The sequence below is a fragment of the Ochlerotatus camptorhynchus genome, unplaced genomic scaffold (genome assembly GCF_037179485.1).
Source record: "Ochlerotatus camptorhynchus isolate MF236.1 unplaced genomic scaffold, CSIRO-AGI_Acam_v1.1 ptg000112l, whole genome shotgun sequence".
Classification (NCBI taxonomy): Eukaryota; Metazoa; Arthropoda; class Insecta; order Diptera; family Culicidae; genus Ochlerotatus; species Ochlerotatus camptorhynchus.
Window position 1 is genome coordinate 281,648 of NW_027040602.1, and position 27,355 is coordinate 309,002.

The 27,355-nt window shown below is 40.9% G+C and overlaps 4 protein-coding genes across 6 annotated transcripts in view; 3 read left to right on the forward strand and 1 right to left on the reverse strand.

Annotated features, from left to right (window-relative positions):
- LOC135699558 (juvenile hormone esterase-like) lies at positions 1–1,953 on the forward strand. The gene is made up of 5 exons (XM_065219833.1): positions 1–228; positions 286–438; positions 495–1,376; positions 1,432–1,727; positions 1,797–1,953. The coding sequence occupies exons 1-5, from the start codon at positions 1–3 to the stop codon at positions 1,951–1,953; spliced, it is 1,716 nt and encodes a 571-aa protein (XP_065075905.1).
- Positions 1,954–9,543: 7,590 nt separating this feature from the next.
- LOC135699586 (juvenile hormone esterase-like) lies at positions 9,544–16,263 on the forward strand. Its single transcript, XM_065219871.1, has 5 exons — positions 9,544–9,807; positions 9,879–10,022; positions 14,808–15,692; positions 15,759–16,051; positions 16,107–16,263. Exons 1-5 carry the CDS (start codon positions 9,544–9,546, stop codon positions 16,261–16,263), a joined length of 1,743 nt encoding a protein of 580 aa, XP_065075943.1.
- Positions 16,264–16,846: 583 nt separating this feature from the next.
- Positions 16,847–18,989, forward strand: LOC135699587 (juvenile hormone esterase-like). Its single transcript, XM_065219872.1, has 4 exons — positions 16,847–17,778; positions 17,842–18,189; positions 18,245–18,537; positions 18,603–18,989. The coding sequence occupies exons 1-4, from the start codon at positions 16,894–16,896 to the stop codon at positions 18,751–18,753; spliced, it is 1,677 nt and encodes a 558-aa protein (XP_065075944.1). The 5' UTR covers positions 16,847–16,893; the 3' UTR covers positions 18,754–18,989.
- Asph (Aspartyl beta-hydroxylase) overlaps positions 18,809–27,355 on the reverse strand; it is a 35,127-nt gene continuing 26,580 nt past the window's right edge. For 2 of the 3 annotated variants that reach the window (XM_065219854.1, XM_065219852.1), the window contains 5 exons: positions 24,022–25,071; positions 23,691–23,764; positions 22,509–22,858; positions 21,731–22,450; positions 18,809–19,335 (listed from right to left, as the gene is read on the reverse strand). In XM_065219854.1, coding sequence (XP_065075926.1) covers positions 19,185–19,335; positions 21,731–22,450; positions 22,509–22,858; positions 23,691–23,764; positions 24,022–25,071 — 2,345 coding nt within the window. In that variant the 3' untranslated portion in view covers positions 18,809–19,184. The remainder of the gene's footprint in view (positions 19,336–21,730; positions 22,451–22,508; positions 22,859–23,690; positions 23,765–24,021; positions 25,072–27,355) is intronic. The other variant, XM_065219853.1, reaches the window with a different exon arrangement.

Consider the following 27,355-nt stretch of genomic DNA (forward strand, 5'->3'; position numbering starts at 1 on the left):
ATGTATCCTCCTTGGTTGATCCTATCCGTAACGGCATTTGGCTTCGCCGACATTGCACTTGCCATCGGAGAACAGTACGCGCTGGAAAGGTTTCCACCAACACCGAGGCTTTGCATCCAGGATGGGTGCCTCTATGGTCGAGATCTGGACGGACTGGAAGCAGGAAAGTACGATGCATTTTTGGGAATTCCGTTTGCCAAGCCACCCATAGGAGAGCTACGATTCAAGGTGAGTATTTAGTTCGTTGGAAGTTGTTTGATAAACTGAATAAATTTAATACCTTAGAATCCGGTACCGAGTGAACCGTGGAGTGGGGACTACGATGCCACGTGGGAGCGAAGTCGATGCATCCAGAAGAATGATCTCCGACCGCAAGCAACGGTCGAAGGCAGCGAGGACTGTTTGTATCTAAATGTCTACCGACCGAAGGTAGGATTAGTCGCAACTTCCTTATATCCATAATCATTAATCGATAATCACTCGTCACCCTTTAGAACTTTAGAGGAACACTTCCGGTGATATTTTTCATACACGGAGGAGGATACGCTGCAGGATCAACGACAATCGGAGAGTTCGGTCCCGAACGGTTGATGGATACGAAAAAAGTGATCCTAGTAATGGCACAGTATCGATTAGGAGTGTTTGGATTCCTGGCCACGGGAGACGAGGCTTCACCAGGAAATTACGGTATGAAGGATCAGGTGATGGCTCTGAAGTGGATTCAACGAAATATCGAACATTTTGGCGGGGATCCCAAAAGGGTCACAATTATGGGACAAAGTGCAGGTGGCAGTGCGGTGCAGTGGCACATGATGTCTCCATTAACTAAAGGGCTTTTCTCGAGAGCGGTTAGTATGAGTGGAAGTGCACTCGGATTCTGGCACTACAATTACGATCCTCTAGATCTAGCACGGAAACAAGCAGCAGCTGTGGGTATCCCAGAAGCCCATCAGATATCCACCGCGGACCTAGTGGATTCTTTGAAAAAGGTGGATGCAATCGAACTGGCGAAAAGCATAGATAGCTTAAAGTTTTTCCATGTATATAGTTTAGCAACTTATGTGCCTGTGGTTGAAAAGGTTGTTAATAGTGAAACATTCATGATGGAAGATCCAAGAGATCTTTGGGCTGCTGGGAAGTATCACCAAGTTCCTTATGTCATGGGATTTGTTCCCAATGAAGGAGCTTTCAACGCTAACGCGATCGCTAATAATTCCATTCTAGAAGAGATGAATGATCGCTCAAAGGTCATAATTCCTCAATTTGTTGGAGCCCACACCAATCCTTTGAGCGTACAAATGTTGAAAGAGACATTCTTCCCGGATGGTTCCAACGAGCGATGGCTAACAGATGACAACCTCTACGAATTGCAAGAGGTAAATACTGGGTACATTCCCATTGGATCCAACATTTAACAAGTTCTAATTTCAGATGCTTTCGGAAGGTTACATAACCTACGCCATTGTGCTGAGCATCAAGCAGTACCTACACTACAAAAGTGCAACCCCCAAAGCCCCACTCAGTGTGTACTACTTCAACTTCAAGGGACGCTTCTCTCAATCCTATTACTACACCTACACATTCGCGGACTATGGCATTTGCCACTTGGACGATTTGAACTACCTCTTCCGACCGTCAGCTCTGTTTCCAGACTTTGTTCCGGAAACACCCTCCTGGTACATGGCAAAGATGCTAGTCGATTATTATGTGCAGTTTGCTACTGGCGGGTAATGAAAATTTACCTTTCTGATCGTAGTAATCCCGACATTAAAAGAGATTTTCTAACAATGTTTCAGTATGCCTGGACCACTGTGTACCAACGAGAGCTGCCCAGTGCTGCAGTTTACGAATTCGGACGACCCAAGCAATCCAGTGCAAATGAATTTTTTGGAAGGGTTCAACGAGAAGCGATTTGCATTTTGGTACAACTTGTACGCTTTACAGAACTATTGAACCGAACAGGTTGATGATCGAATAATAATAATATAAAATTAAACCATATTTATCTATGAAAAGAATGTGATGAGTTTTGTTTTCCCGGTTGAGTGTAGAGTTCTTTCATGGAGGTCGTTCCATGTGGCTTCTTACTACCGTTTTTCGCGGCTGATACTTAGTTTTGTGTGACAATGGGGCGATTCAAATGTGTCTAGTCTTGAGGGGGAGAAGAGCGCGTTAAAGAACGTTTAATAAGTATGGGAAAACACAAGACACAGGGAGAGGGGTTAAAACAACGAAAAAATCTTAGACGACATATTTGATTCGCCTCCCTACTTACAAGACCAGAACAACTCGATCATACGCGGTGCATTGCAATGTAAGGGGCTCGGTGGCCTAATGGTAACCTTCTTTGCTTACTGAACAGAAGATCGTTAATGTAGTATCGCTTTTTTTCTTAACATAATGCCAGCCCTTCAAATTAGCGTATCGTCACCGTTGCTTGGTTTGAATGCAAACCACAACTCAATCATAAGTAGTTGGTGGCCTTAAGCGAACCCCACACGTATCAATATATTGACGCGAAGGGGAATTATTGACAATAATATTGATGATGTGAACACAGAAATATTGTCAATACCGATGAATTGACGTCAATATAGAATGTATTGACAATACAATTATTGTCAATAAAAGCAATCGTGTAGGGTCCACTTTATGGTGACCGTGTTTACATACTGAGCAGGTTACCGTTGGTTCAGCCCCAGGTTCCTCGACATTAATCAACCAAATCTTTTTGTTTTCAACATTACAGGGAGAAATTGGGAAAGTGCAAAGAATTTATCCAAATCCATGCCCTGGTACCTTTTGTAAAATTTGAGGTCACCAGTTTATACACATTAAGAATGATTGATAGTGACGATGATGACGCTTGAGTCATCTGTTGATTCTCTGGACCTGCTCATGCTCATGCTAATCTATGAAAAAAAAAGTAAGAGGTTGTATCCAAGACAAGTTCCTAGAGTGGACGTATGATTACGTGCTCGGTATCAATATTCGGCGACTGTGTTATACCCCGTTCACATTACAGCGTATATCACGTGATATACGCTATCTTGCAATGGACACTCATACATCTAGTTTTCACTGGAAATCCTATGTATGAGTGCTCATTGCAAGACAGCCTATATTACGTGATATAGGCTGTAATGTGAACGGGGTATTAGGGAAAGCACGTTTTCCCATCACGGAAACGCCTCGTTTTCTGACGACAAACTTACGGATTTTCGTGCACAAAGCACCTTTACCGACTGAGCTAAGGGAGGCCCCATATGATATCAGTACATCAATCATATTAATTTGAATTTTTTTTTTGCTATTTCTAGCGTCCTGGAGAAAACCTTGCTTAAATTCGAGGTGTTTCTGGTTAATTGACAAGGTCATGTGGTATTCGATCATTGCGAGAATGTTTATGTTCCACTTCAATACTGTTATGCATTTGACCACAAACGTTTGGTTGCCGGGTACATTATCAAAGAACTTTGGGGCATGCTTGGCATACACAGTTTTGCTCACGAACTGCTCATTTGCTAATAATTTTGCACAGATTTGACGAAACATAGTTCTGTTTGAAGCAGTCGATAGAATAGAGTTTAAGCTTGTTATAGATAAGTAAAAAAAGGAGATTTTAATTCCAGTAATAAACTGTATTTGATTTAGTGTTGCAAAAGTGAAGTGAGAAATGTTCGCTGCACATCTCGGACTTTAACTGTAAAAATTCATTGATGTAGATTCAAATGATAAGATTTACCTACTCTTTGCATATTTACAGTAAACTAAGTGAAAAGTTATTAACAAATGAGCAGTTGGTGTGTACAACTGTGCATGCCAAGCATGTTTGGGGGTGATGTGGCTGGCAGAAAGGCGAGCGAACGTTCAATGAAAATTAACTATTAAACAACAATAATTTATGATCATGAAAAGAACCGTATTGTCATGATGGGTGAAATAATTCCGAGCTATTAGGGTTTTCAACACGGATGAGACTGGCGAGCTGTATGTTGTTTGGAACGAGGGTGACGCGATTGGCATGGATGGCCCACAGCGGCTCACGACGAGCAACTGAATCCGATCAGTAGCGATGCGGCTTCTTCCTCCTTCTTCGGTGAATGGACGCTCATGTGGGCTGTTCAACTCCACACGCCGAAGGCACTGCTGCTGCTGCTGATGATAATGACCGACCGGACACCACCACACACGGTGATTGAATAAGCACCGTTCAGCAAGACCGGATGGAATTCGATTTTGAAATCTGTGTTAGGGAAAGCACTTTTTGCAGGCAATCGGTGATGCCATTGCAATAGTTGAACATTTGTGTAATTTTAATCGTAAATCGATTTGCTTGTTTAGAATTAAAATCCATCCGCTATTGACAGAGTTATAAGTGGTTAAACCTGACCAGTTTTCGTAACGCGGTCGATTTAGGTTTATTGAAATTGTACCCCCAATATGTTGCCAAAAGACGTAATCCTACGTCAAAATATAATGATAGGTAGATCAAACACATTGCAAAAATAAGCAAATAGATCCTTTTTTTTGTAATTAGCCCACAGAAGAAGAAAAATCTCTTCATTTTCAATCTTCAACCAATGTAATCGAACAGATCTGTCGAGGGTTTCTTTTGCTGCACGAAGATATTTAATATTTGCTTGAGTTTTTTTTTTTTTCATTTTCCTAAACTATTTACCAGCCCGCGCCGGTGGTGTAGTGATTCTAACACCCCAATGGGTCTGGGTTCAATCCCAGCCGAGGTCGGTGGGATTTTTCTGAGGCATAAAAATCTCTGGTCACGAAGGGAAGTAAAGCCCGGCCCATGTGAGTTGAATAGGTGCGATATCCTACGCTGGTGTGGAAGCTGCCTTCCTGCACATTCGATTGCCGTCAATGGATGGCAATCGATGACTGTCGGTGATTGGCACTATATGGTCCCGCACGAGTTTGTATCAGAAATTTCATGAAATGTCGTTGAAAATTAAACAGCAGACAATTTTTAAATTTGCTAGACAAAGTGGAAAGAAACACAACATTCTACGATTTGTCTAAAGAACAGATTCCCTCCATACAAATTTTGGCATTCATTTTACAATTCTTGTAACAATTTGCTAAAAATCTATTTCCATAGCTTGTGTTGCATCCCCTAAAATGATTCAATTTTCTTCAAAATTGTCTTCTGATTTCCTGGAGTTTTTATCCAAATCCTTGAAACTCTCCGAAAACATTATTTCTTCGCCAAAATTTCTTTCAGTGTTCGATTCTTTTAGATTTCAGCATAATATCCCTTCAATTTATCATCAGAATTGGCTTTACATTCACTCAAGCAATGCCTAATAAAGAAGACCGCATACTTCTCCTAAAAATTCACCTGAAATTCTAGTCGCAATCAAAATTCCCTTCAGGATAATGAAATGTCTAAAATTCAGTATCTATCCAAACTTGAGCATGAACTTGAAAATTTTGTAGAATCCTAAAATCTTTAAGATTTAAGAATTCCGTATTCCAATTTAAAAAAATCCTTATTCCAATCTTATGTACCATTCAATTCGATTGATTTCGATAGGTGACATTCGGCGAATTTGGATTCTGTAACTTTGGTAGTGTCCATGTGGATAGGTTAAAAACCGGGAGGGTAACTTTCATGGTTCATTCACTTAACCAATAAATGATTCAATTACCGATTTGCGTTAAAAGTTTGCAGAATTTGTCATGTTCCGCTGCATGAACTGTATATGATTCTGTTGTTTCCATAAATAAAAATCATATCGTGAAAGTTTTTTACGAAAAAAACTTGCTTGTACGATAAAGTTCATTGTAAGTATTACCACTCATGTGTTGTAAGAAACGTAGGGGAAGGAGGGGCATAAGCGGCGCCGGTGGTGTAGTGGTAAGCGTGACTGCCACTCACTCCAAAAGACATGGATTCAATCCCAGTCAGAACCGTCGGGATTTTCTAGGGCATAAAATCTCTGATCACAGCGAAGTAAAGCCGGTGGTCGCCGGTCCATGAGTTGATGGGTCGATAGGTAGGGTCCAGGTGTGGGAGCTGCCTCCCTGGCGACGATAGCATTGGTACTTCAGTACGGAAACACAAGATCGACGGAAAACAAATCAAGGAATTAAAGAAGGGGCATAGTAAACAGGTGAAGGGCCACCCACAATAGTCCGTCACCGTCAGCGTCAACTGACAACTTGGTTTGAGCCAACGCTATTCAGTTTAGCAACCCACAAAGATGCGTTGCGCTCACTGCGTGCCAGTACTAAAACGCTGACGCTGTGCTAAACTTTGAAAATTTTCAAAATTGACGCAGCGTCATGTTGCTGTTTTGTCACATCAGCGTAATCAGAAGCGTATTTTGTGCCGTGTTGCTTTGAACACATCATGGAAAACATTGTTAGTAGGAATTTGCATTTGTAAGAAGGGCCAACCCCAATTTCCAAACAAATGTCAGTGATTTTTTTTCAATAAAATACAACTAGTGAAATAGCTTTGTAGACAATTTAAACTATTGCAATGTTTTTTTTTTTATATTCTTCAACAATATTGTGTGAATACATGTTTGGCCAACACATTTCGGTTAACGTACGTAGATCGTGTCGCATTGTTGCCTCTCTGAAGGGCCGCAGAGTTAATACATCTCAGAGGATCAACTAATGTACGCCATTCACCAAGTTCACTGACGTTCCCATCACCATCCCTCCTGACTCTGGACAGCCGTTGATATAAGTTCTCTTGAATTGGAGGTAGGTCAACATCTGGATATGGCCGGAGCAAGTTATTCTTAAAAGGAAATGCAGCCGGGGCCATATCCAGGGGGAACAATGAAATACGGCATCACTTCATTTGAGCCTGGCAACTTGCCCAGTGCTTGCAAATCCAACTCGCCATTCACCAATCACCTCCCAAATTCAGAATGTTCGGACTTATTTTTTAAATATGAAATCTTCTACCAAAACAAATGATTAAAACGAGATTATGCTACTGTCAAAACGCAATGCGTGACGCATGATTGTGCGCAAGCGCTGCGTCAATGCGTCCGTCAGCCTTTTTAGTACATGACGGATGCGTTGACGCTGACGGTGACGGTGACGGTGACGGACTATTGTGGGTGGCCCTTGAGTCATAATGAGCATCCTTAGCCTTAAATTTAGAATTGTTCAAAACAAATTAATTGGCAGTAGGTTCAATATCAATAACACGTTTTCTTGAGATACAATGAATCAAATATTTTGAAATTTTACTCATTCGTAGCTATAATAAAGACATTATGCCATTTTTGCAAATTAGTTGCATAATTTTATTTTTCGAAGATTACCAACAAAAAAGTTCAAAATACTCAAACTTCATACCGGCTCTGCTAATAATGTCCAAAACTATACCGAAACATCAATAAATAGTTTTTCAACCACATTAAAAAAATATCTAATTCGCTAAAATTTTTAAATTGATACAATTTTCTGAATTTAGAGAATTCTTATATTTGTTACAGTCTTGCAGTTTACCAAATTTTCAAATTTTGAAAGATATCAACGCATTTGAAAATTCGGAAAAATTGATTTGGAGCTGATGTTTTACCTCGGTTGAGAAGCATGAAAGTGGATCCCATGCTAAACAATAATGCAAAAGGGTTGAATTATAGTCTTACGTTTTGATTTGACTCCTTATTTCAAGTATTATTTATTTTTGATTGTCCCCCCCCCCCCCCTCACCAGATGCCACATGCGAGATAATAGTAAAAGTATTGATCTGAATAAATAAGAAAGAAACACAAATTAATTAAGAACAATTTAAAATCATTCGAAGCACCCTAAAAGGGTTGCAGTGTGACACCTAACAATTCAACCCTGTCTTGGATTAGTATCCCACTGAATATCATTGCTCCCACTGATATCAACAACTAAGAAGAATTCTTGTCAACTTATTTATTAATTTATTTATTTATTTATCGCCGTCAATCAGATGTAGACCGTTTTGTATAATTTGTCATAATTTCTTTTTTTTTTTAATTTTGTCGAACCTCTTAACGGCATTCCTTATGAAGAGCTTTTGAGTGGGTTAACTTATTTCCTTTTAATTGCTTATCTTTTGACATATACGCGTATTTCGTCCACTACTTGTAGACATCCCCAGTGCCAAGCACCACTGAAAAATCCATCGCATCTAAACAGCTAATATACACCCAACCGGGGGATGTAAGTTTTGCTTACAATATTGTGGGATTCATCAGCGCAGGATGTTAGTGGAGACCACATGCGTAGGATGATAGGAAATGCATCTAACATTGGATATAATAATGATTTGCGTGTACTAATATTTAGGTACTATTTTTATAAACAACTAGCTGAGTGTGCCCGGTCTTGCTCGGGATTCAATATTAGCTTGAGTTTATGCGCCGATTTAAAAAAAAAGCATGCTATATTGTACGTAGCCCCCCCCCCCCCTATTATCTAAGGGGCTACCCCCTATGATTATCTCTTTATACCCCCACACTCGCCCCCACATGCCTAATTTGGTTCCATTTGCTTGATTAGTTCTCGAGTTATGCAGAAATTTCTGTTTCATTTGTATGGGAGCCCCCCCCCTTACAGAAGGGGGAGGGGTCTCGAACCATCATAAGAACCTTCCACGGCCCCAAAAACCCCTGTATACAAATTTTCACGCCAATCGGTTCAGTAGTTTCCGAGTCTATAAGGGTCAGACAGACAGACAGACAGACAGACAGAAATTCATTTTTATATATATAGATAGATAGATAGATATGAAGCCGATTATACAAGCGGAATTAAGCAAAGACCAACAAGGATATCGCAAGGAGGAATGAACCTACTCTCCATATTCACACACACAGTTGAGGAGATTCGTTCCGATGGTTAATTCCCAATTCCTGTTGAGGTCGGGACCGGGAGGATACAACAACATTACTACCTGTTCGGGATTCTCAAAGGTCTTTTAGATGAAAGTGTTACAATTTCCAACAATCGAAATCTTGGCCACGTCCTTGGAACTAGTAGAAATGTGAAGGATTGTTGGTTAGACACTTATTGACGAAAGATGTAGAGAACTCTCATAAGTGTAACAGAGTAGTGGGGATAGCAAACGATATTGGCAAATCATCAAAATTGTAAACGTTCCAAAAGCCTCATGAGATTGAACGCACAACCTTCTGTTCTGCACCGAAGCCACCTCCATCAGTTACAATCTATCTGTACACTAATTTGAACACCTTGTCAGACAGACTTCCTGACGGTTCTGTGGCATTCCAGTTACAAGTCGCAACCTATACATAGCAATGTAGCAGACTTTGATTCACCAGTTCCCTAGTGCCCTGTAGTACATCCTAACCCAAACAGCTTACATTTCCAGCCATACTTGTTTGCAGTATGTATAACTGCACCGCGGCTTCAGTAGTACATTGGCTACACCCTTGCAGGTGCGTAACCGGAGCCGTAACCAGATCACCAAGCGTGACCATAAAGCCGAAAGGCATCACTGATAAAAACCGCGCCAACCTTAGTGCGAACCTTTACTCATCGTCTAGCCAAAGTGTGGTGAAGATGTTGCCGCCACCGCTAAATCACGTGCTACTCGTCGTTATAACTACCGTTGCTACGGTTACGCGCTCGGTATTCGCCGCCAATAATGTGTCCTTTGCGATCAGTGAATTTTCCGAGTATACTAAATATCCTCCGAAGCCGTTGGTTTGCATCCCAAACGGTTGCATCATCGGAACCAATAAGAATGGACTTGAAAATGGACAGTTCGAGGCCTTCTTCGGAATTCCATACGCCAAGCCTCCGCTGGGGAATCTGCGATTCAAAGTGTGTTGCAAGTGTAAAACCACAGTGTGATGACAAATGCAAATTAGTGATCTGTGCTTAACTCTCCACAGGATCCTGTTCTGGTGGAATCGTGGACCGGTAACTACGACGCAACGTACGAACGGAGCAAGTGCGTCCAGAAGAACGATGCCCGACCGCATTCGTTGGTGGAAGGAAGCGAGGATTGTCTGTATTTGAATTTGTACAGACCGAAGGTTAGTGAAATGGAGCAACAACACGGCCACTGAGAATAAACCAGAATTAAATCGTGGGTGGGAGAAGCAGACTCGAAAGATATGAACTTTAAAAGGAGCCAGAATCAAGCTTTCATGAATTGGGAGCCAAGCAGTTTCTTACAGTTGAAAAAGAACACACAATGATACTGAAATCATGTGTAAAGTAATTTATGACAGTCTGCCGTTTCAAACTATCTCAATTAAAGGATTTTTTTTTTAAATTCATTTATTGTATATACTCAAATCAATATTGAAAGATGCCAATATTTAGTAGCATAACAAAATAGGGTAGAGAACTACTTCGGCCTAATCACACATTTTGGGCCTATCGAGTAGAAAACTTCAAATAAATCCATGATTTCAGAGTTAACAAGTCAATTATGCGTTTGGTACGATACTTTAGTTAATAAGCTACGGAACGAAGTCAATGAGAACGCGTGATATGAAGGTTTGCACCCATTATTCCCAAAAACAAAAGAAGCGCTCCGACTGAATCAATTTTTAACTTCATCCGATAGGCCGAAGTGAATTCATTGGTGTTTCAATGGCGTTTCAATGCGTTAGGCTGAGTTTAGAATCTGCAGGCCGAGTTTGTCGTCAAGAAGCAGTGTTAGACTTTTGATAATATCTCAACAATTGGTTTCTCTTTATCAAATCTTCTGGTACATACGGAAAGGTAAATAAATTTGGAAGCCATCAGTAATAATAACATTCCGTTTGGTGCTAAACTGCGCTAGATTAAGAAAGACTAAGTGCGGGTTGTGCTTAATAGGCCGAAAATGGGGTAGTTAACCCTACAAAACAGAAAAGTACATTTTCTCACTGTACACTGAACAATCTGAAACAATTACTACACGCTCAAGCTATTTTGCTACGCCTATTGTGATTTGATTTCAATGGCACCAATGTTCATGACAATAAGAACAAGTTATAAAATAAATTCCGTGTGTGCTATCTGCCTCTTCCTTCCCGGGTAAAATCCATAAGCCTAGGTTAGACTGTGCGTGAAACGGTTGGCGGTTATCATCGTATTACCCTTTCACTCCACTGGAAATTCCCACAAGAAATTGTCAATATTTGCTAGAAGAGACGACTTCTCGACGGTGCCGTCAACGCCAATTGGTCATTGAGAAAGGCGGGAACGTTGTGATTGGTACTGAGCATTGCAATCCCCAAATTGCGTAGAATTCATGTGAAGGTTGTTTCTCCAATATATTGTTTACCGATGCCCCCGAAGGACCCCTTTGCCGCAACGCATTAGATCCGAATCTAATGTGGGTGGCCCTTACTGCACAATCACTCGACCATATTTCATGTTCACTTCAGCATACAAGCGATGATATGAAGAATCTTATGTGAAATCAAAATTGCAAAAGAAATATAACCATACTAAGTGCTTGTAATCCATAAGTCACAAAGAAGAACGTACCGTAAAACGGAGTATCTTTGATAATGCGGGTAACTTTGTTAGTAGAATGCAATGATTAAATTTACTTTCTGCACTTTTTCCGAATTGGAAACATTGGTTCCAATTAGAAGTATTGTCCTTGATATCGAATAGAGTTTTTGTATAGTATGTGTTACATATGTTCCAGAGAGGAAGTTTGCTTTGGCCGTGAGTGGACGTGTTTATTTTTGGCTGTCATTTTTTTTTCGCTCGTTTCGTGCCCCGGAAGGGCAGAAGGCCGGAAATGGATCGAAAACGCCACGCCGTGCCGCCGTCGGTCAGGACTCGCACATCCGTATGTTCAGCGAAGTGAACCGCCCATACACACCAGCCAAGAACCACATGAAGAGCAATCTGCCCATCGGAAGCGACGCCACGGATTCGGGAAAACCCAACGGCCACAGCAAGACATCATCGTCGAATGGACATCTTAAGAATGGAAACGGAGTCACTCATACCAACGGCCATAGCAGCAATGGGAGCAACTGCAACACTGCCAATGGACACAGCAACGGTACTTCCACATCATCAGCGCCATCCCAGAATGGATCATCTCCCAGCATTCCGGGTGGTGAGCGAACATGATGAAGAAGAAGAAAATTGCTTTATCACAGAGCCCCGTCTCGGAACGAGTGTATTGTTGATGAACCTGGTCTACGATTCAAGATTGGTTTCTGTTATGATAAGTATCAGAAAAAAGGTAAAATAAGTAGCACGATCTTCATCGAAATGTAAGTACCTGTTATTGACAATAATCATAACAATCAACTCGTATATACATTGAAATAGGCGCCGGTGGTGTAGTGGTAAGCGTGATTACCTCTCACCCCAGCAGGCCTGGGTTCAATCCCAGTCGGCGCCACCGGGATGTTCTGAGGCATAACATCTCTGATCACGCCTTCCTTCGGATGGGAAGTAAAGCCGTTGGTCCCCGGTTCATGAGTTGATGGGTCGATAGGTAGGGTCCAGGTGTGGGAGCTGCCTTCCTGGCACGTCGGTAGCATTGGTGCTCAGCACGGAAAACAAGATCGACGGAAAAAACAAACCAAAGGAAAAAAAAAAAAAATACATTGAAATACATATATAAAAGGGAAGGGTAACAGGGCACCCGATTGAAGCGATTTGGACGGGGAGAATGGGAATGCCAACTCCCTGTTGATAACATTTTGTGGATAAAGGGCGGGCTCTTCTCCCCACTCATTGGGGCATCTTCCTGTTTGGGGGCTTGTCTTTTTGACCAATTGGCTGATCAAGTTGCTGGAAGGAGATTCTTTATTGTTCTGTTCTGACTTTGCCTAAAATCCCCAATCCGTTTTTGGCCCTTCATACAGCGACATATTGAGGACAATCAGAGGTTATTAAGCTTGATCAAGACAAACAGAGAAGAGGGCCCACTGCTGTCGGACTGAGTTTCCGTGCTACAATGTGTGGTAAACCACTATCATCATATCATCAGTATGTGTTACATATATGTTCCAAACATATTATAAACAATTTTCTTGTTTTTCGCCTGTTTGAAAAAGCTCTCAAACAATCACTTGTGAAATTTATTTCCGATATAGCCATCAAAAATTCAATGACGGCGTCTTCTTATTGGTTATGATGCTTCTGATTATATACTAATTGATCAATTTAGATGGTCAAGTTTTGAACCCAGCACAACATGCTTTTGACGCTACTGTATATGGACGGTCAAATGTAAAATACTGTGGTAGCCACAGCACACTTCTGTCAAAACCTCAGCATTTTCATTAATTTATTCAAAGTTTCATATTTCTTGTACAAAATTATTTGCATTTCACGCATGTTTTTCAACATTCATGGAGCATTATCAAAATAACCCCAAATCAAAATTCTAATGGTCGATCACCAGACTAAAAAAATAGTACAAATGCAATAATTTCCGTTAAACATATTACTGACCAATAGACTCTAGGATCCTCAGTAGTTTTAAAAATAAAAAATAAATTGTTAAACATTCATCGCTATCATATTTTTGACTAACACTATGTTTTAAATTCTTCAAAAAACTATCAATGTTACCCCGTTTTACGGTATTCTAGGTAGATTTATCAACTGTAGTTTACTCATAATCGCAAAAAGGGTAGGAACTTAGCGGTGAGTAAATTTGCCTCGTTTTTCCAGGTTTGTCCAGTAAAGTAAGCGTTGCGCTTATCAGACCTCCGTTCGTGCGGTTTCCGCTAAAATCCTACGATGATGAAGCCCTCATTATTGTAAGCAAATCTTAATCCCCCGGTTGGGTGTAAGTATTACTTTGAAATTTACTTCAAAGCTTTGTTGGAAACGTCTTTAAACCTTCCATTAAAATTCCTTTGGATTATTCCTTAGAATTCCTTGGGGATTTACCTCAAAATTTTGATGGAAGTCGTTTTAGAAATTCCTTTGGAATATCCTTATTCTCTTGGCATTCTACTCACAAGTACCTTGGAGTTTCCTTGCAAATTCTTAGAACTATATTGAAACTCTCTTTGGAATAACCTTGAAACCCTCATCTGGATTCTGTTAGAAATTTCATTTCAATGCTACTTAGAATTTCCATGGGATTCTACGTTTCACCTGGAATCTGTAGTTCAGGGGGCGACCCCGGCGTATTGGTTATCATCCATACCTCTCACGCCAAAGTCACGAGATCAAATCTCACCCCCAGACAAGTCACGAATGACCCAAGTGCGTTAAAGTGACTATAATAAATAAAAAAAAAATCTGTAGTTCAACAGAACTACTTGAATGGAGTCCTCAGGTTTCACTTCAAGTTTTCCTTATAATACTTCCCTTTAAATTTTCTTTGATTTAAAAAAAAAAAACAAGGGCCTTGTAAAGCTTTTACATTTCAGCGGTGCCGGTTTGCTGATTGCGTGATTGTTTCTCACCCCAAAAGGCCTGGGTTCAATCCCAGTCGGCGCCGAAGTAAAGCCGTTGGTCCCCGGTTCATGAGTTGATGGGTCGATAGGTAGGGTCCAGGTGTGGGAGCTGGCATCGGTAGCATTGGTACTCTATACGGAAAACACGATCGACGGAAAACAAACCAAAGACAAAACCTTTTACAGCATATGGACTTGATGATCAATCCCACAAGCAAATCTTACCTCCCCCCGGTTGGGTGTAGAGGATACTGAGGAAACTTTATTTCAGGAGAATTCTTTGGTGACTTCGAAGGTAATACAGCGAACCCAATTAAGAATGTTAAGAGAAATGAGTGAATCAAAGAGCCTTCTATAGATAATTTGTAGAGTATGCTGATGCTGAGTTTACAACTATCAGAAATTCATATCTGAAATACTAATATATCATTGCAGTACATAACCCAGCCGCTTCCGGTGATCTTCTACATCCACGGTGGCAGCTATGCATCCGGATCTGCATCGTTTGCTGAATATGGCCCCGAACGTCTAATGGACACCCGAAAGGTCATCGTCGTTGTCATCCAGTACAGACTAGGAGTATTTGGATTCCTTTCCACGGACGATAGTTGTTCCCCGGGCAACTACGGTCTCAAAGATCAGAGTATGGCACTCCGATGGGTGCAGAACAATATTCAAAACTTTGGAGGCGATCCAAAGCGTGTGCTTCTGGTGGGACAACGTGCCGGTGGTGCTGCAGTCCAGATGCACATGATGTCTCCGCTGAGTCGAGGGACATTTTCAAAAGCGGTCAGTATGAGTGGATCGGCACTCGCCTATTGGAATTATAACATCGATCAAGCAAGGGTGGCCAGGAGACAGGCTGCCGTTGTTGGAATTCCCAATGCCTACAAGATTTCTACAGACAAGTTGGTTGAGGCTCTGCGCTGTGTGGATGCCTATGAATTGGGCAGGAGCATCGATCGGCTCAAGTATTTCCATGTCCATCCGACGGGATTGTACCAACCTGTGGCGGAACGGTACGTGACCAACGAAACCTTCCTTTCAGAAGAACCAAGAGCATTGTGGGTAGCTGGGAAGTACGAACAAGTTCCGTGGGTAACCGGATTCTTGCCGAACGATGGAGCTGCTGATTCATTGGGAATCATTACGAACGTAACTCTGCTGGAACAGCTGAATGAAAAGTCACGAAGGTTCATACCTCGATTGGCCGGCGGGGATGCTCACGCCAAGAGTACGCAGATGTTGAAGGATCGTTTCTTCAGTAACGGTACCGAGGAACGCTGGTTGACGAAGGAGAATTATATGAATCTTCAAGATGTAAGTGTATATGCTTCGGAAGAGGTTTGGTGTGCAAGTATTGGTGATTGACATTTTTCGAATCAGCTTCTTACAGAATCAACCATCACTTATGGAGTAGCGCTGAGTGTGAAGCAACATTTAGCTTTGAAGAACTCCAGAAAAGCACCGATCAGTGTGTACTACTTCAATTTCCGGGGACGGTTCTCACAGTCGTACGTTTATACGTATACTTCAGCCGATTTTGGAGTTTGCCATTCAGATGAGCTGCTGTACCTTTTCCGAAACAGTGCAATGGTAGGGGATTATCAAAATGGAACACCGGAGCTGATCATGGCAAAGGGTTTGGTGGATTACTTTGTCAAACTGGCTTACGATGGGTAATATGATGTAGAATTAGGATTGTAAATCATTCATAACCGCTTTGGTTTGCAGAATATCCGGGCCATACTGTAAGCTGAACGATTGCCAGTTGCTGGAGTTTGCCAACTCGGATAATCCAAGGGCGCCAGTTGAATTGAATCTGGTCAACGGATTCGACGAGGACATGATTCAGTTCTGGAGAGAGTACTACCGATTGCAAGGGATTTAGTTGGAAGTTAAATTACATTTTAAATTACATTCAAGACTGAACCTCTTATGCTTATTTAGGCTTAAATATCATTCAAACCCTTTGCAGGAATATTCATAAAATTCTTAATAAATCTTCTCTTGTGTAAGATCGCAAACAGTTTAGAATAAAAATCATAATTTCACATATAGTTATTCAGATTCGACACAATTTAGTAGATAAGAATTAGAGAATATTTTAAAAACTAATAAACAGCGATAGTGTAACCGCTTCAGGGGCCAAATATAACTATGTATTATGAAACAACAAATTGTATTACTAGATTGATGACCTAGATCTAATGAAACCTTATAAAGATTTGTTTGTCTGCGAAAACCTGAAAACTTGAAAATTTATAAAGTTAATAAACAAATGCTAATAGAGTATATTTCCATAAATTTCCTAGTTGAAATGCTCAATAGCTAACATCCTGATTAGACCAGAGAAGACTACCTGATTACGACCCATCCATCAAACAAATCAAATAAGAAAGGGGCAGAAAGGTCATCAACGGTGCAAATACACTTCTTCCTAATCATTAGTAATATAAAAGTAACCGAAAACAAATTCTATCTTATTTCAGTCGTTGCAGTCGAACACTTTGGAAGGAAAATGTTACTGCTCAGGATTTCATTCCTGCTGAGCATCACCGTGATACTCGTTTCAACATCCGATACTTCTGGACCACGAATTTGCATCGAGGACGGATGCCTCCTGGGAAAGGACTTCCACAGTCAAAAGGGTAAGCTATACGAAGCATTCCTGGGCGTTCCTTACGCCAAACCACCGAAAGGGGAGCTCCGCTTCAAAAATCCACAGCCGATAGAAACGTGGACCGGAGACTACGATGCCACATTCGAACGCAGCAAATGTGTCCAGAAGAATGATCTGTGGATCGATCAGGAGGTGGAAGGAGACGAAGATTGCCTTTACATAAATGTGTACAAACCGAAACACCCCAAGCACGCCAAGCTAGCAGTAATGGTCTACATTCATGGCGGCGGATATTTTTCCGGATCAGCATCGAAAGGAGAATTCGGACCGGATAGGTTCATGGATACCGAGGAAGTCGTTCTGGTGGTGATGCAATACCGACTGGGTGTTTTCGGCTTTCTGTCGACCGGAGATCAGGCAGCTACGGGGAATTTCGGACTCAAAGATCAGAATGCTGTACTGAGATGGGTTCAGAAGAATGTGAATCAGTTTGGCGGGGATGCGGAATTGGTGACCCTATTCGGTCAAAGTGCTGGCGGAGCCTCCGTACAGATGCAGATGGTGAGTCCGTTGAGTAAGGGTTTGTTTGCCCGTGCTTGGAGCTTGAGTGGAAGTGCGCTGGGATTTTGGACAAAGCCCAATGAGAATCCACTGAGCATTGCTCGCGAGCAAGCCATGGCAGTTGGAATAGCTTCAGCTGAGAGTATGTCTTCGGAAGAATTGGTTGCGGCATTGCGACAGGTCGACGCTGTAAAGCTTGGCAAAAGTATCGACAAACTCAAGGTAATCGATGTGCAAAAGAATTTTCAAGTTTCAGCAAGACTAATCAAAAGTTCTACTTCCTAGTTCTGGCACGTTTTCCCGCTGGTCCCATACCGTCCAGTGGTTGAACGGTATGTGGATAACGAAACCTTCATCAGTGAAGATCAGCGTGTACTTTGGGCTAGGGGTGATTACCTTCAAGTACCTTGGACCGCGTCATTCGTTCCAAACGAGGGAGCCTTCGCATCGCTGGCTCTCATCGCTAATCAAACTCTACTGGACCAATTGAATGAAAATGCAGGTTCCTATCTGCTCCGTATTCTGGGGTGCACAGACAGTGAGAAAGCCCGACAATTGCTGAAAGAGCATTACTTCTCTGACGGATCCGAGGACCGATGGATTACCGAAAACAATAAACATCACATCCAAGATGTAAGCAAATTCCAAATAAACACCGCCAATAACTCTAACCATCATCCAATTCAAGATTTTCAGTGAATCCTACATCACTTACTCCTTAGCACAAGGTGTTCTACAACACATTGCTCTCAAAAAGCCTAATAAGAGCCCCATCGATGTACGTATCTTCAGTTTCGCTGGACGTTACTCGCATTCGAAATATTTCTCCAAGACCGACGAAAATTTCGGAGTATGCCATTCAGACGATCTACTCTACCTGTTTAGAGCCAAGGATCTTTTCCCCGATTTTAAGTTGAACTCCCACGAATACTCAATGGCCGAAAAATTAGTCGATGAATATGTTCGCTTTGCTTACGATGGGTAAGTACAGTAATAAATATCCAATTGCGGCAACAACAAAATCATATAATTCCATAACGCTTCAGGTTGAAGATTCGAAACTGCCAACAAAATCCATGTTCTATTCTCGAATACACCAACTCGGAAGATCACGAGCTACCATACCAGCTGAATGAAGTGACAGGATTTGATGAAGAAATGATCAAGTTCTGGACTGAATTCTATTCGACCTGCTAAACAACCACCACGACAAGGATTTCGGATCGTTTTTGAGCACGGAAATGAACCCAACTTTTAAAACGAATTTGTATTAAAACTCTTAATACGATATTTGACTTTCACAAAAGTCTTCGATTGTCCTCACGATTAAACTCGTAGTCTGTCCTGGTATATCGTCAACAAACTCCTATCAACTATCACTGTTCGATTAAAAATATACAGATAACTCATTTTGATCATATTTCCTCATCTCACTCAATGTTTGAAGTCTCTGGTTCAGTAAATCAAAACATAAAATAAAGCAGCAAAATTCTAGTAAAAAAATGCACATTTCTATTTGATACAATTGCTTCTCGACACCTCCTCAGGTCATGTAAAATCTAACGTCTTTGGTGAGAGTTGCACCGCTTATAGCTTAAGGAAGGGGAAATGGTACGTACCTAGCAGGTTTAGATCGGCGATAGTGACTTTCGCTGAGATTCCGTCAGATCCGGGTGCCAAAAGTCGACAATCAGCACCAACCGAGCGCTGGTGCCGTTGTGCCAAACTTCGTGCTCGAAGCTGTCATCAAAGATGACCCACTTGCCGTTTTCCCAGGATCTGGAATAGAGAGGGAAATATTGTTAGATGTTGATGTATTTGATTTGATGATGAATCATTTAAAATCGCAGAAACCTTTCCGTTTGAAGTTGTACGTAAATTTGTGCTTCTGCTGACCTGGTATAAGAGAAATTACTGAACCAATGGCTATTGCGAATGCGATTCCTCTTTTGGTTAAAGTGTAATTTCAAATTACAAAGCTGACTTTATCCACCTTATACCATATTTGTCCCTTCTTACTAATTGAATTCCAAGTAAAATCCTTGAATCCGTATTCAGAAAGTTAAGAAAGACAGTTTCTGAATAATCAATGTGGCTCAATATTGAATAATATGACAACGATGACAACAAGCACATCAGAAGACTGGCAAAACAAACAAAGTAGGCCGCGCTGAACAACTGACGTGTTTTGTTTTTGCTGTAATCTTTCTTATCTGATTTCAACCAATTTAATATTAAAAAGGGGAGTGCAAACAATTTTAAGCTTAAGTAAGCTTCGAAAACATGAGAAGACAATATGCAGGTAAAATCTATTTATTTTATTTATTTGTATTTTAATTTTTCTAATGTTTTTATACCGTTGGAAAGGTAATTTCTATGCTACCTGTTTTGGTCAAGCTACCTGTTTTACCGTGAGATGACAATGTGGCGTATACTCATTTAGTGAATTGTTCATAAAACAAATATTTTAAAAAAATTATTGCTGGATTTGTTGAATATTATCGAAACAAACACACAGAGAAATGATTTTTAAATTCAAATGGATATATTTTTGGCTCAGGGCCTAATATATTTTTGGTATTGATTCAAATATATTATTCGGTTAATTCAAAGAAAAATATTTTTGAATCAACAAACCGGTTGTAGAGTCAATAATCTGTTTGTTGGTTCTAAAAACCATTTTGTTGATTCAAAAATATGTTTCGTTGAAATAGTGATACAATATGTTTGAATCAATAACAAAATACATTAGGCACTGAAACAAAAATCCATTTTTCTGCGTGTAAGCTAAAATGTTATCCCTGATTCTAAAATAGCTTTATAATTTCCCTGTTTCTCCGAAACTTTGTCTACATACTTCATAATCATGTGGTCGTCATTAAGGATGCAGAAACTCGAATATGGTGAAAAGTAAAAATTAACCGTGATGGTAAGGTTGTCATTAGACTGATGCAAAATTTGAAATTTTCGCTGCACAGTGCTCAAACGGCTTCAAATCAGGTCCTGATTAGCCTCCGAAAATTTAAACTCATTTGATAAGAAACTGACTTGGCACAAACCATTTGAAGTTTATATGGAAATTACTATGGGGAAACCATAATTTCGGTTCATATCAATCTCATAATTCACCAGTGCACTCTACTTTAGAAAATGATAGCTACAACTTTGTTCAAGACTACTTTTCGATATAATGTAAGGAACAAAAATTATTAAAGATTCAAGTCACTGATGTTTTATAATTATGCTCAATCAACTGTTCAGCAGGCAACATTGGTGTTTATGGCGCGTAGAATAGAGGACAAAAAACATGCTCACAATACAGTTGCTTAATCTTGCCATTATCAACCTCTTAAACAATTAATAACTATTTAATTTGACGTTTGGCTGAAAAATGATTTTCTGCAAAGTTGTAGCTGATAAAAATTGCCATAAGAACTTGTTAACAGCACTATATGAAAAAAAGGCTAGAAGACAATGAACAAAAAGTTAGGTTTTCCCAACTGTCAGTTTTAACTTGCCAAAACGGCTTGTCTACAGACTCGACAAAAATTGAACTTACAATCGTATCAAGGACCATGTAACATGACCAATTGAACCATAAGAAAGAGGAACTAATATCCTTTTCAACGAGATTGAAGCATAAGAAATCCGTTGAAAATTACCGAAGATACCTATTACCACAAACAAACAGACGTAACTCTTTGAAAAACTTGTTCTTGAAAACATAGTATCTGCAAAACATATAACATCAGTAGCGACATCTATCTGGCTTCTCGCGGAAAACAAGCTTGCTCGCTAACTCGTAAACAATATTGCATAAAATTTCTATAGAATATATAGAAACGTCAAACTGATCCGATGCCAGCGCTGCGGCGAGTAGTTCGCGGAACTGATAATATTCAAATCAACCTTTAAATGCATGAACGAAGATACACAATGAAGAGTTACGTCTGTTTGTCTGTGCTATTACTAAAATAGTGAAAATGTGATTTTGGTTTAGTGCTCGACATGTTTTAACATAACTAACTAGACACTTCCGAGAATTATAGCTTGCAAATTGGTTAGCAAGTTGATCGTTTTCATACAATATTCGGAATGTTTCATCGTTGGAACGTAGAGCATTATATGCCATATAACAGAAATGAACTTTTACGAACTGTGCAGTATAGCTTACCTCGTTTCATCTGCGACACGAATAGACGTGCCACTCGGCACCTTCAGTCCAAGATGCGCTCGTATTCGGCAGTTCGTTGGTCCACAGTGAGGCCACACATGCGTCCCCGGATGCATCACACTAAACTTCACCTGACCCCGCTTGCAGGATCGCGCCGCCGTAAATTGTTCCACCAGGCGGCAAGTGAGCGGAGCTTTTGCACAATTTCTGTCTATTCGTTGACCCCGGAAGAACAGTTCAAACTGCTTCCAATCGCCAGTATCCCGGAGATTCTCAGCTTCGTCTTTGAAATTCCCCGCTGAATTTAGCAGCTTGAGACCTTCGTCTCGAATGGCAGTCCACTGGGATCGGATAAGCTCCAGCTGACTAGAGAAGGTGGTCTGCTCGATAGTCCAAAATGGACGTGTCTTGAGACTATCAACGTTATACAATGATCGTTGATACATCGAGAGGAACAACTTCTTTTCGGCCCCATCTCGATACACGTTAAGGGCCTCTTCCTGACGTCCTAATCGTTGCAGTGCATCTCCCAGGTGAAAATAGAATCGTCCGTCCTGTGTTCCTTCGTGTCCTGTTTCGATACCCTCCCGGAGATATTGCACTGCTTGCTCCATGTTCTTATCGTGATTTTTCAGTACAAATCCATAATGGACCAAAGCAAACCCATCATCTATCCAGCGCATCAAAGTTTCGTGCAGGACTGCCTTAGCTTCTGCTAACCTAGAAATAAGGATTCCCCGATTAGAACGACGTCACCGTTAAACCCGTTTTGACTAACCTATTCGATAGTAGATAGGTAACTGCCAGCTGATTCCTATACTTGGGTTCGGAATCGAACCGCCGAATCAGTTCCCGATGCACTTCGACTACTTTTAGATACTGTCCTCGGAAACGGGACCGATCGATGCATCGTTCGGCTGCACGTTTAACCGTCTCGTCATCTACGGAATCACCGAGGAATACGACATCCTGGTACGCGTCGATCGCCTCACCCAGGAGTGCATTGCTTTTCTGCTGTTCGGCCAGGGCATCCAGGGCACGTGCCTTGCCAACCAGAGCCGGAACTAGGCGCCGCTGCTTCTGAAGTAGCAATTCATATTCTTCCAATGCTCGCTTGGGATTCTTCAGCTACCGATTGTCACGTACGGTATTCAGTAGTGTTTGTGTGTGCGTGCGTGCGTGTGTATTCGTCCGATTGATGAATGAGGTTAGCGCAAATCACACCCAAAGCGTTGAGGTTAGGAAAATGCAAAAGAAAATGAAAATTTCAATCACACATTTTGCTGGCTTTGGTTAGTTTAATTGGAAAAATCAGATTAGTTCGGGAGGTGAAATAGTAAGCTCAATCTTTACAATTCGAATGGCGAATTATTTGAGAATTTTGGAATAATCCGCCATCTTGTGTGGGTGAAGAAAAATTGAGGTTAGTACTTCCTGATCTTTCGGGAAGGTTAAACAAAATTAAAAAAAAAAAAATATAACTAAACATGATAATCACAGATCGGTGCAATGTTTTTACGATATTCTTTGGTGTAAAGTTGTTATCGAAAGGCAAACGCATTCTCTTCAGTATTATTTCTTGAGCTACAAATTAGATAAGATGAGCATCACAACCTGTTCTAAAAATTGTAGTACAACGTGTTAGGTCATTGGGTCCGTTGTCAGTTGTTTTTTTTTAAGTTTTCTTAAGCCTTATAGCGGCATTTTAAAATGTCTTACAAATCAATCAAGTCTTAATGTGTACTAAAAACGGTAAGTACGTTTGTCTCTGTGTATTTCTTTTACTTAGGTGTCTGTATTTGTGTTTTCTATGCTGATTTCTTATTACTGAGCTTTAAGATAAAGGTAAACTAACTTATTCGAACCCGAATTCCTGGGAAAGTATTCAACAAAAAAAAAAGATTTTCTTTTAGCACATTGAATCTCATGGAATGTTAATATATAGTTCAACAAAACTTACCTCATCGAGATGTCTTCTCGCTCGATTCAGTTCTTCCTCGTAGGTCTGAGACTCACTAGGCCTAGAGGGAATCTCTACGGAAATAGTACAAAAAAGAACATCAATCAGAAATTTCGACAAACTTCCTCAGAGAATAACAGAAACAAAAAGAAAATATTTTCCCGTACTACACACTCTTTACTACAGAATCACATTGTAAATGCCAAAGAGGTGATGATTTTATCAATGAGTGTATAGGTAATTGCTACGATGACATAAAGAAGGATGACTCAAAATGATGGCACTCGTGCACCGTCTACTCTACTATCGACTAGTCTATGCGAAGATATACTTGTCCAGCTGTCTTCATCGTCGTCTTCTTGGGGTTGCACTTCGGGATCTTTCTTCACCTCCAATTTGCCATACTTTTCTTCGAGCCGTTTCATCAACTCCGAATCATCTATATCCGATACATCGTCATCTGAAAATGGCTCTTCCTCTTCATCGGACGCATACTGTCGCAATAGTACCGAATTCAGCTCTTCCTCGTCCTCATAGATCAAATCATCTTCGTACAACTCGTCGGCATCTCCTTCGTCATATGGAATGAACAAGTTTTCCTTGCTGCCATTGTCGATCACCTCTTCGGGTTCATCCGTTGGCAGATCCTCTTCGGGTAACAGAACTTCCGGTGTATCTTCAGGAAGCAAGAATTCCACATGTTTCTCTCGCGCAGATTGACTCGTGGATGCTTGGGCTGCTTCAATGGCCGGTTCAGGTTCAGGATCAGGGGTAATGGTAGTGGTAAGAATTTTAATGCTTGCAGTACTAAGTTCTGATGCGGAGGGTTTGGATCTAGGGTCTTGGGCAGGTTCATAATAGGGTGGTGAATGAATGTCCGAATGCATTGCCGTAGGGACACTTTGAGTCTCACCTTGCTCCATCGGTTGCTGGAAATCTTCGGCTGTAATCAATGGTTCCTTGTGGAGTCCGTAGATCAGCTTATTCAGGGCTCCCTTTGGAGGTTTCTCCTTCATCAGGGGGGATTCCTTGTGAACGCTTTTCGGTGAATCATTCTTAAATATTTCCGGAGGTGCTGTAGGAGATGCCGCAATCGTTTGTTCTGGAGCAAGCGTTTCCGAAGGTATTGGAATGGACTCGTTAGTCTGCATGCCAGAAGGTGCACGATACATGGAACTGAACTCTTCGAAAGTAGTCGGTACAAAGGAACCGATTCTGTAATGCTCCTGTTCTTCAAGTTTTTTTTCTTCCTCGTCAAATTCTTCCTCTTCCTCTTCTTCGATTTCTTCTAGCTCTTCGCCGTACTCTTCTTGCTCGTAGTCGTACTCTTCATCTTCGTCGCCGTAATAGAGTTCACCTTCGTCGCCTTCGATGAGTGTTGCTACGAAATTATAAAAAATGAGCAAGATTTTTCATCAAAATAGAGAATAATGCAGTAAAAACATAAACTCGACACAACTTGCATTTGAATGAAATTCCTTTTATCGAAAAACATTATCATTTGAACAGGGCTAAATAGACCGACTCTTACTCCACTGATTTGAAAATAATCGACTCCGACTCCTACTCCTCGACTCTCACTTCGATTTACACAAAAAGCAATGAATTTCAGTTTTTTTAAGTATTAAGTATTATTATCAGGAAGATGTTTAAATTGTTTGGAAACTTATTGCTTGATTTTGTGAAGATACGTAATTCAGATTTTTTTAAAGAGATTCAATGATGCACATAAAAGGAGCGTCACATATCAAATAAGTTTACATTATGAATAATGTAAAGTTCTGAGACATTTCATGAGTTGCTCGTTTGCGTGAATTGAAATACAAGTTTACGTGAATAAATGCAAAAATTTTTGCTGTGTACTATAACTTCCTACAAAAACGTTTAGAAGTTCAAATGTTCAGACTATATTTATTTTTTTGACTTTTCTATATGCGAGTACGAAAAATGAACATGTAACGAAAAGGGTCAGGTTTTGAACGCATATTTCTCCAAAGCATTAATGTGAAATATGTCATGCAGTATGCCATTCGACGGGGCCTTCATTCAGCAATTTTGTGGCATATAGTATAAATAATGAAAATAGTTAAACAGTTAAGAAATTTAACTAAAATTGGTAGCATCAAAATGTTTCATACATATGCTTAGACCATAAGGTGTCTTTCCTAACACAGCCATCACATAGTTGGTCCCAAACGAAACAAGCCGAAGCCGCATTTCCGTTGGAACTTCGGACGTGTTCATATCGATCGACATGCGGACCGGTGTGTAGTAAATAGAGTTAGTGTGGAATACAGTAAGCGTGAGCGCGATAGACCTATGTAAACGGAATCTCATTGGCTGGAAACCTCGGTCCGGTCACGACACGGTTGACGCATCAAATCAAAACTGTCCTTTCCAGGGCGACAACAATATTTCCCCTTATGAGTTAATTTTGATAATTTTGCCAGACACAAAACCCGCGTGAGCAAAATTGACGCACCACAACGTGCTTAAAGATGACTGGATCATGAAATTAATCAATTACGTGGTTGCGGTCAACCAGCAGCAACTATATAAGACCAGTGTCATCGCGCCTGTGCTCATGTTACTTGAGGAACAGTTTGACCGTCCACCAGCTGACTCGAGTAACAAACATTCTCAGACGGAACAAGTCTGTGTCGAAAACATCTGCCATGGCGTTGTTGGACGTTGAAAAGGCATTCGACAATGTCTGATATGATGGCCTGGTGTTCAAATTGCAGCAGTAAGGTCTTCCAATCTTCCTAGTGAAGGTAATAAATAACTATGTATCGGACAGGACGTTCCGAGTCTCTCTGAATGGCATCACATCGGTTGCTTTCATCATCGGTGCCGGGGTTCCACAAGGAAGCATCCTTGGCCGCATTTTATTCAACCTGTACACCTACGCAATGCCGGCTCTCCTTAATGGTGGATCGTTGTCTCTGACTGCCAAACTTCAGATAGGCCTGGACGTCCTGTCTGAATATTAGAACAACTGGAAGATCCGTATCAACGTGGCAAAGACCCAGGTCATCATCTTTTCACACTCTAAATCATAAGATCTGCCTCGGCTTAACACTAGACAGCAAGCTGATTTTCAGGGAGCACATCCTGATAAGATCCCTGTATCCACTCATCAACAGGAGGTCTACCCTGTCCCTGAAAAATTAGCTTGCTGTGCACAAACAAATCATCCTTCCCGTAATCGGTAACGGTATGCCAATCTGGGAGAGTTGCAACAAATGCCATCACCTCAAACTCCAAAGGATCCAGAATAAGATCCTTAGGATGATCCTAAACAGTCCCCCGTGAACTAGAAATTCTGAGATCCACCTCCTGGCTGGAATTCAGACATTAGAAGAACGGAGAGTTTTTATCCTGGAAAGGTTCAGAGAAACCTGTCTGAGAAGAACTCATCAGATCATACGTGATCTAGCACGTTAACTATAGTTAAAAGGTACCACACAATAAACACTTTATCTTCCGCTATTCAATAAGCCTCCTCCATCAGAACGGGATTCGCTTCCAGTGGTTTCATTGTATGGCAGTATTGCCAACGGGTGGCAGAGCGCTTCCATTGCAGCAATCGACGCAAAACGTGGTCATCACTCACAGACTCATCACGAAACGGTTGCTTTCCAAAGTCGACGACGCATCGACCG

Bases quoted from the DNA above. Each gene is read 5' to 3' on its own strand.
- LOC135699558 (XM_065219833.1), top strand. From the start codon at position 1: ATGTATCCTCCTTGGTTGATCCTATCCGTAACGGCATTTGGCTTCGCC. The intron at 229-285 runs GTGAGTATTTAG...TTAATACCTTAG, and splicing joins TAGGAGAGCTACGATTCAAG to AATCCGGTACCGAGTGAACC. The intron at 439-494 runs GTCGCAACTTCC...GTCACCCTTTAG, and splicing joins ACCGACCGAAGGTAGGATTA to AACTTTAGAGGAACACTTCC.
- LOC135699586 (XM_065219871.1), top strand. From the start codon at position 9,544: ATGTTGCCGCCACCGCTAAATCACGTGCTACTCGTCGTTATAACTACC. The intron at 15,693-15,758 runs GTAAGTGTATAT...TTTTCGAATCAG, and splicing joins ATTATATGAATCTTCAAGAT to CTTCTTACAGAATCAACCAT. The intron at 16,052-16,106 runs GTAATATGATGT...TTTGGTTTGCAG, and splicing joins GTCAAACTGGCTTACGATGG to AATATCCGGGCCATACTGTA.
- LOC135699587 (XM_065219872.1), top strand. From the start codon at position 16,894: ATGTTACTGCTCAGGATTTCATTCCTGCTGAGCATCACCGTGATACTC. The intron at 18,190-18,244 runs GTAAGCAAATTC...ATCCAATTCAAG, and splicing joins ATAAACATCACATCCAAGAT to ATTTTCAGTGAATCCTACAT. The intron at 18,538-18,602 runs GTAAGTACAGTA...ATAACGCTTCAG, and splicing joins GTTCGCTTTGCTTACGATGG to GTTGAAGATTCGAAACTGCC.